General features: G+C 46.1%; 2 protein-coding genes across 2 annotated transcripts; both read right to left on the bottom strand.

The window, feature by feature from the left end:
• Positions 1–1,772: 1,772 nt before the first annotated feature.
• LOC114882256 lies at positions 1,773–3,416 on the bottom strand. Its single transcript, XM_029199141.2, has one exon. It carries the CDS (start codon positions 3,414–3,416, stop codon positions 1,773–1,775), a length of 1,644 nt encoding a protein of 547 aa, XP_029054974.2.
• LOC123988099 lies at positions 3,416–4,894 on the bottom strand. Its single transcript, XM_046286945.1, has one exon. The coding sequence runs from the start codon at positions 4,892–4,894 to the stop codon at positions 3,416–3,418; it is 1,479 nt and encodes a 492-aa protein (XP_046142901.1).
• Positions 4,895–9,379: the final 4,485 nt, after the last annotated feature.

Raw genomic sequence — 9,379 nt, 5'->3', positions numbered from 1 at the left:
AGAGGGGGGTACGAAGAGCTACAGAAGAGCAGTGAATAATATTATAGGAACATGGAACGTAAAACGTAACACTCAATTGAAGAAGATGTCACTGAAACATGTCAAGTGACCAAGAATAAAAATAAGAAAAGAATAAGGATAGTGAATAGTGAACGGCGAACAATAAACCAATAAACCAATAAACCAATGTCGTTACACGTCATTCATATCTAAATTGCTAAAGGATATATGATACATCCTATAGTCTACAATTAATTGACAATGCCTGGGAGCCCAAACAACCCCCGAAAGCTTAGAAACAACGCATGATACTACAAGAGGAACTAAGGAGCTAAGAACTAAGAAACAAGAAACCAGAATCAGAATCAAACCCACCCTTAAAATATGCAAAGGGGATTATAAACGCAATATACGCATATGATATAAACTCATTAATCCATCCAATCCAGATAGACTGTTCTAAATTCCATAATACAAGACCCATTAAACTAAGTCAAATAAATATAACCGCAAATATAATCGCATATATAATCATCACAGATATAACCACAGCTATAACCACAGCAGGTAAAATAAAGCAGACACATATTAATAATCTGTATCAAGTAATTTAATTCAATGCAATTCGATATGCCATATGCCATTGTTAATTATTCTGTACATTTACTTACTCAATTATAATAATATAATGGAATAGAAAGTTAGGAAGTTATATAATAATAATGCAATACAATAAAATTTAATACAGAATACTGGTTAAGTATAGCCTAACATAGCTAACTAATATAGCTGAATAACTGGACACAATCCAAGGTCTAAAATAATAATATTATAATATAACATATAATATATTCAATGCCTAAAATGGTCACAGATTGAACGCAGGCTGAACGCAATTGAACGTAGGTTGAACGTAGCTTGGATGTAATAACATTCATAACATAAATAAAATAATACCATATGATCATGGTATAATACAATACAATAACAATAATATAATACAATATTATAACATAATACAATATAACATAATACAGCATGTTCAGGAATGATGGGAATCCTGGAAGGATTGCGCCGGTGAAAGAATTGACACTTACTGGTTCGGGTTTCACAAATTGATTTATTTGAGTCACGTTTAAAATTGGGTGAACACGATGATCTGACAATTGATGGTGAACCGTACAATGATCCGCTTTGAATTTTACACGTAAGAAAATGAATCGTCTGAATGAGTTTCAATTACAATTACAATGATTCGTCGTGAAGAATGATCTTACTTGAGTCGAGACATATAGATTAATGATTTGATCTGTCACCTGGTCGGTGGTAATTGCACAATGCTTTTACAATTTTGAAAGGCGAGCTTCTCAGCGCCGTTAATTATATTAATTCGGCCCGCGGCTGTGATGGTGCCCGTGATCTCGTGCTTGATCGACACGTGGTTGGCGGCTCACGCTTCAATGAATTATTTGTAGGTGAACATTACCTGGTGATCCTGTTCGCTTGCACAATTGCGATGGATCCTGAGTTGACAGTGAACGTTTCGGTGATCTTGATCTGGTGTGTGAACTGCACTTTGAGAAATTACTGAACAATTCTGATGAGCACTTGTTGCTTGCGGTGATCGATGATCAATAATGGCGGCGTTGCGCGCGAGCCGGCGAGAAGACCCCTGCTCACGAGTTACCTAGATGGGTAACTCCCGATCGATAAATCGATCGACCGTGAGCGCCATCATGGCTGAGCGGATTCTCAAACATTTCCGCCCGCCATCAGCAACTCGTTGATGATGTTTCTGCAGAGGTGAGCTCAGCTTGATGGTGAACAGGCAGGATGACAAGCTTGGTGATCGGTCGGACGAGAGTCGTGGTTGCAGTCTTCAAGGTTGCAACCCTGGTGAGGGCATCCTTGCCGGGGTGAACTTCGGTCACTCTTGCGAGTGGCCACTTGCTCGGTGGAAGATGCTCGTTCGTGAGCAGCACCAACGAGCCTGTTTTGATGTCGTTCGATGGGTGATGCCACTTTGAGATTGATTGAAGTCTCTGCAGGTAGTGTCGAGACCACTGAGACCAGAAGTGTTGAACCCTCTGCTCGATCGGTTGCCATTTCGACAATCTACCTGGTGAGACGTCGAGCAGTGATGGTTCTGGTATCGTGTTGAGCGCTGAACCGATGAGGAAGTGTCCTGGGGTGAGCGCAGAGATGTCGTCGGGATCGTCACTGAGCGGCTCCAATGGTCTTGAGTTGAGCACCGCTTCGATCTGTGTGAGGAGAGTGGAAAACTCTTCGAATGTTAGTAAGAGCTCACCAATTGTTCTCCTGAGATGGTACTTGATTGATTTCACCACAGCTTCCCATTTCCCTCCCATGTGAGGAGCAGCTGGAGGGCTGAACATCCATTGAGTGCTGTCAGCTGACAGAATCGATGCGATCTGTCGGTGCTCCTGTGAACTGGACGTGAACAGGCGTTTGAGCTCTGCCTGTGCTCCAATGAAATTTGTACCACAGTCAGAGTACAACTTGTGAGCGATCCCTCTTCGTGATGAGAATCTTCTGTAGGCTGCCAGAAATCCCTCGGTTGAGTAATCGCTGACAACCTCGAGGTGAACAGCTGATGAGGAGAAACATACGAACACGCAGATCCATCCTTTGATTGTTTTCGAGCCTCTTCCCTTTGAATTTTTCATTGTGATCGGTCCTGCATAATCGACACCGGTGTGAGCGAATGGTCGTGATGGTGTGACTCGACAGAGAGGTAGTTGACCCATCATCTGACGAGCACGAATCCCCCTCTGACGAGCACACACGACACATCTCAAAATGTGAGATTTTACAGGAGCTCTGCCACCGATGATCCAGTACCGTTGTCGAATGTATGCGAGCGTGAGCTGCGTTCCTCCGTGAAATGTTCGCTTGTGAGCATCTTCAATGATGATCTTCGACAGGTGAGCGTCCCGTGGGAGGATCGCTGGATGTTTTTCATCCCTGCTGAGCGCTGTGTTTGTGAGTCTTCCTCCTACTCGTATTGTTCCCTGTGAATCGATGAAGGCGGTGAGGCGACTGAAGGGGTGAGTTGCAGGCAGGGTTGAGCCTGAGTTGAGCGTCTTGATTTCGCTGGTGAAATACAAGTGTTGAGTCGCGTGAATCCAGAAGAGCTGCGCCTTCTCCATGTCGCAGGATGGTATGATGATCACAGGAGGAGTTTCGAGCTTTCTCTTAAGCCGTGAGGCAAACCTGAAACAAAGTGCAGTCAGTCTATACAGCTTAATAAGAGATGAATATTTGTAAATGAGATCCCAATGATAACTTAGCTTTTGAGCTGTAGCAAAGAGTGAGACATTGGGTCTCACTTCGAGCTCGCTGTTTAAAGTTGAGAATTCCTTTTGCTCTGGCCAATGATCTTGATTTCGAGCCATCAATCGAGCCAAGGTGGAGGACCTTTCCACCAAAGCTCGAATCGTTGAAGTTGATCTGTCGAAATGCCTCGGGAAGCACAGTCGGCTGGATTAGAAGTACCTGGAACATGCCTCCAATGCGCATTTGGAGTGAGTTCTTGGATCTGAATGACTCTGTTCCGAACATAATCCTTCCAACGTGATGCTTGCGATATGATCCATATGAGCGAAACTTGAGAGTCCGTCCACAGGTGCGTTGCATTGATCTTCACCTTGAGCGTTGATTGAACATATTTTGTGAGTTTTGCCAGTAGGAGTGCGGCCGACAACTCCAATCTGGGTATTGTGAGCCTCTTCAGTGGTGCAACTTTTGTCTTAGAGCAGACAAGTGACGTCATTGAGTCGTTGGACGGAGAGCTGACAGTGATGTAAATCACTGCTGCCATGGCAAGTTGAGAAGCATCAGAGAATCCATGAATTTCTACAGTTGAATTGTTCCATGTGTTGAACCATCTTGGAATTGTCAGTTTGGCCAAACCTTTGAGATCTTCTCTGATGATGAACCATCGTGATACAATTTGAGACGGTAATTGGTCGTCCCAATTGATTTTGTGTAGCCAGAGTTCTTGTAATAGCATTTTTGCTCGTACTATTACCGGTGCGACGAAACCTAATGGATCAAATATCCGAGCCACTTCGGACAATACGAGGCGTTTTGAACACTTACTTGGTTGATCAGTCAAAGTTGATGAGAAGCCGAATGCGTCAGTTTGAGGCATCCATTGAATACCGAGTAATTTGGTAGTGCAGTCGTCAAATGATATGGGAGCTGACGATTGTGTGGATGACGAAACAGCCCGTAGAAGATCTGGGTGAGTCGCATGCCATTTTGCGAGTGGAAATCCGCCCGCGTTGCACAATGCAATCAGCTGATGAGCGACCTCCACATGTTCCGAGATTGAGTCTGCTCCTCCAACGATATCGTCCACATATCTGCCATGTGTGAGCGAAGGCGTTGCCAGAGGGAATCGATGACCCTCATCGTGAACAAGTTGCATGAGTGCTCGTGTCGCCAGGAAGGGAGCCGCCTTTGTACCGTACGTGACAGTTGTGATCTGGTAAGGGATGACATTGCGGTCTTCATCGATCCAAAGGATTCGCTGGAGATCCCAATCATCCTTGTGAACTGCTACCTGGCGATACATTTTTGTGATATCTGTGGCAAAAATGTGGTGATAATGGCGAAGCCAAATTAGAACATCTGTAACATTCAAGAGCAAATTAGCACCAGTATGCATTAAATCGTTGACTGATTTGCCTGATGTCGTAGCTTTTGATCCGTTGAATACAACCCTGAGCTTCGTTGTTGAACTGTCGAGACGTAGAACTCCATGGTGAGGCAAATAATATGGTTGAAGATGAGCAGAGGTCTGAGGTGTTGAACCGTCAGAAGAGACCCTCAACCCTCCTGATGCCGAAGCATCATGTGCCAAGGTCATCTCCCCATCAGGCCCAACGTTTCAGCCTCTCTTGATGAAATTCTTTGGTGATCTGGAGCCTTTACCATGTGTCCTAGTTCTTCGTACTCTTTCATGAACTCGACGTAGAGCTGGTTGTATGTTGAATCCTTGGAGAGTCGTCGCAACGTGCTTTGTAGACATCTTTGAGCAATCTTGTGTGAATTGCCTAAGAGCGATGCTGGTGCCTTGAGTGGAATGCGAACGATGTACCTTCCAGTGTGATCACGAGCGTGAGTCGCACAGAAATGTGATTCGCATTCTTCTTCCTCCGGAGTGAGCGTGCTTGGAATATCCATTGGTGATTCCTCTTCCTGGATCCCAGAATTTGGTGAGCAGCTCTTGCAGATTGCTCTGGTCGTCTTGAGCAACTGCAAAATGTGAATAATGAGTATTTGAATGTGATTCGTCGACTGGGCCAATGACGAGCCATCCAAAAATGGAAAGTTGAGCAATTGGTGTTGTTGGTGAGCCCTTGATGATATTTGGCTTGATGATCCTTCCGTAGAAATCCGCTCCAATGATTAAATCGACTGGTCGTGGTGTCAAGAAATCATTGTCCGCCAACCTCAATTTTCTAATGTGAGGCCAATCCGGAGTTCTCATTGAGAACGATGGCAGGATTGTCGATACGGCTGTGAGCACGTGAGCCTGGATGCAGACAGTCTGTTGTGAATGCATCGATTGGAGTATGACAGTGACCACACCCTTTGTTTCAGTTGATTTTGTTCCACCAACACCAATGATTGTGATGGATGATCTGTGTCTCCGAAGGTTGAGCAGACGGGTGAGTTCTTCGGAGATGAACGAAATTTCGGAACCTGGATCTATTAAGATGCGGATTTGATGAACTGTCGTTGATGTGGTGAGCAGAGCTTGAGCGGTTGCTAGGAGCGTCCGATGATCTGGCGGTTTGACTTCTGCACCGAGTTCCTACTCGGTGGTGTGAGCGGATGAGGAGGCTGCTTTAGATGAACCGGTTTGGAGTTGAGCTGTCTGCGGCTCGCCTTCGTGGATCATCGTATGGTGTTGCCCTCCACAGTGGTTACACTTTTGAGCAGATTTGCACGAGCGGACGCTGTGCCTGCCCAAGCAGTTGTAGCACAGGCGCTTGCTTTCAACGCACTGAGCTCGCACCTTGGGCGTCATGCTCCTAAAGAGTGCGCATGCAACAATGTAATCTTGCCCTCCGCAACAATCGCAGCACTCGAAAGGCGATGGTCGCTCTAAGTCGGGCCTCTCGGGTGCCGTTCGAGGAGCTGTCTGTCGAGCTGGCGCTGCAGCTACTGCGGCGTGAGCTGGCCTTCGGAGCTGCGTGGATTGCACTGCCTGTCGCGTTGGTGCCGCTCTGGGTTCAGCTGCCTTCGCCTGGTCCTCGCTGAGCGACTCCAAGGTCCTCACACGGGCGGTGACGAATTCCACCAGCGAGTCGAACCTTGGGAACTCAGTCGTCGCCCCGAGCGACGACTCCCAGCTCTCCTTGGTCGTGCGGTCCAGCTTGCGGCTAACCTGATGCACCAGCATACAGTCGCCCAGTGTTCCCGCATCCACCAAATTGAGCACCGCGTTTCTCGTTTCCAGCGCTGTTGAGATGAGCTGGCTCAGGCTCTTCGCTTGCTCGGCTGCCATGGTCGGCGGTCCAGCAGGTAGCGACGCCAGTTGATCTAAGTGCGCTTGGATGAGCCGGCGCTTGTTCTCATAGCGGCTCTTGAGCTGGGCGATGGCTGAATTGAGCGATGATCCGGTGAGCGACAGGTTCGATATGATCTTGAGCGGCTCTCCTCGCAGGCATCCCTTGAGGTAATAAAATTTCTGGACGTCGTCCAAGTCCTCTCGGTTGATCACGACTGAAGTGAACAGATCAATAAATGAGGGCCAGTCGGTGTAACTGCCATTGAACTTAGGCAGTGCACTATCCGGCAACTTGGATTGAGCTGGCGTTTTGCTGGGCTGATCAGGCTGTTGATCCGGTCGTTGAGCCGTGAGCCTGGCCCTCTCCTTGGCGATCAGAGACTTGGCGTCGGAGTGAGCGTCCTGCATTTTCTCATGGAGCTCTTCAGAAAAATAGGGGTGATCTGTCATTGAGGAGGGCCAAACCACCTCGAAGTGAGCGTGCTCCTTGCTGAACGCTTTCAGGGCCTCGTCGGCTTGTTGCTTGAGGTCGTCCAATTCCTCCTTAGTGAGCTGGCCAGCATTCTCCTGCAACTTGGTGAGCAGGCGCTTCATAGAGCGGAGCCATCCTTGCTGCGTGCGGACCTTGAGCTGGAGCTCGACAGGAAGCGTGGAGGGTGCTTTCGCGCGTGTGGCATGCGAATGCGGCGACGGTGTGCGGCGTGCCGGTTCCGTCGCAGTCTGAGCTGGCGATGATCGTCCCGATGAGCTCTTATCGGGTACCTCCAATGACTCCTTGGAGCTCTCCATCTCACTCCACTTGTCTGAGGGCTTCGTTTGGTGAGTCATTGTTTAGAGCGTTGTCTAGGTGATCTGACGTGTAGAGATGGTGATATGTTCTTCTTTATCGACTGCTGATCGATCTTCTGAGCGCCACCTGTGGTAGCGAGAGTGTCAGTGAAATTTGAATGGAGGCGAGAAGAGAAAATGCCCGACCACCGAAAACCGTTACGAACACGAGACAAAAACTTGAGGCGAACAATGATCAATGAGGAATTTTTGTGAAAACCGAGTCCAGCAAGGGCGCAATCCGGCTCGAAGGACCAAATGTTCAGGAATGATGGGAATCCTGGAAGGATTGCGCCGGTGAAAGAATTGACACTTACTGGTTCGGGTTTCACAAATTGATTTATTTGAGTCACGTTTAAAATTGGGTGAACACGATGATCTGACAATTGATGGTGAACCGTACAATGATCCGCTTTGAATTTTACACGTAAGAAAATGAATCGTCTGAATGAGTTTCAATTACAATTACAATGATTCGTCGTGAAGAATAATCTTACTTGAGTTGAGACATATAGATTAATGATTTGATCTGTCACCTGGTCGGTGGTAATTGAACAATGCTTTTACAATTTTGAAAGGCGAGCTTCTCAGCGCCGTTAATTATATTAATTCGGCCCGCGGCTGTGATGGTGCCCGTGATCTCGTGCTTGATCGACACGTGGTTGGCGGCTCACGCTTCAATGAATTATTTGTAGGTGAACATAACCTGGTGATCCTGTTCGCTTGCACAATTGCGATGGATCCTGAGTTGACAGTGAACGTTTCGGTGATCTTGATCTGGTGTGTGAACTGCACTTTGAGAAATTACTGAACAATTCTGATGAGCACTTGTTGCTTGCGGTGATCGATGATCAATAATGGCGGCGTTGCGCGCGAGCCGGCGAGAAGACCCCTGCTCACGCGTTACCTAGATGGGCAACTCCCGATCGATAAATCGATCGACCGTGAGCGCCATCATGGCTGAGCGGATTCTCAAACACAGCATATAATATATAATATATAATAGTCAGTAATATAAATGCACCTAATGCATAAAATGCACAAAACGGAGCTCATGATACCACATTAACAAATACACTGCAATTACACTACGATACAATACCTCCGAGCGTAGCACATTAGTACGCGCACTATCACAGCAATCACATCCGCACAAATAAATACTAAATTTAAATTAGAAAATTCAAAATTCAATAATTTCAATAAATTCAATTCAACTAATTAATTAATTCAGTTCAATTGACACTTATCACTTAACACTTCGTATCACATCACATCATAGATGACCGATGACCATGTCAACGTCAACTAAGATAAGAAACCGGGCGAAGTAAAATAAAGAGCGCGACCATAAACCACAAAGAACATAGATACCTAGTTTTCGAATTCCCTAGTCCATACCATAATGATTATCGACCATCAAATTAACCACCAAATCCTCAAATTAATCAACTAATTATACAGAATATATAAACGTTCAAAAGCGAAAAGCGGAAATAAACGCGAAAATACTTCAACAACTTTCAATAAATCACCGCGATGAAAACCAGAAGTAAGGTACCTACGAAAGATAACGATAGCAAAACGCATCGTAATAAGTATAGCATGCAATACTGCCCGAAGATAAGCCGTAAAGCTATCCCTAGTCGGTAACCAACCGCAGCACCAGAGATATTACCAACCGCAAATATTCCATCCACCACATAATACTCGGCCGCTCGCTCCGTAACGGTTCCGTAACGGTTATCCACAGACCAATTATCTGCCGCGCAGCAATTACCTACCGCGCGCCAGTTACCCGGTACACACAGTTATCGACTGCAAAACCATCCATCGTGCAGCCGCGCAATCCAAGGAATCCATACTTACCATCAAACTTATCATCAAAGATAAGTCTGATATACAGTACTTTCACGAACGTATAAAGCACACGAACATCAAATCAAGCTTCCAGACAGATCAAGATGGAGGATAAATCAGTTAGTAAAATCAATACTACGGTTATTT

Source organism: Osmia bicornis, chromosome 9 (genome assembly GCF_907164935.1).
Source record: "Osmia bicornis bicornis chromosome 9, iOsmBic2.1, whole genome shotgun sequence".
Taxonomy (NCBI): domain Eukaryota; kingdom Metazoa; phylum Arthropoda; class Insecta; order Hymenoptera; family Megachilidae; genus Osmia; species Osmia bicornis.
Note: the sequence above shows the minus strand (reverse complement) of the source record. Positions and strands in the feature narration are given on the sequence as shown.

Bases quoted from the DNA above. Each gene is read 5' to 3' on its own strand.
- LOC123988099 (XM_046286945.1), bottom strand. From the start codon at position 4,894: ATGACCTTGGCACATGATGCTTCGGCATCAGGAGGGTTGAGGGTCTCT.
- LOC114882256 (XM_029199141.2), bottom strand. From the start codon at position 3,416: ATGGCTCGAAATCAAGATCATTGGCCAGAGCAAAAGGAATTCTCAACT.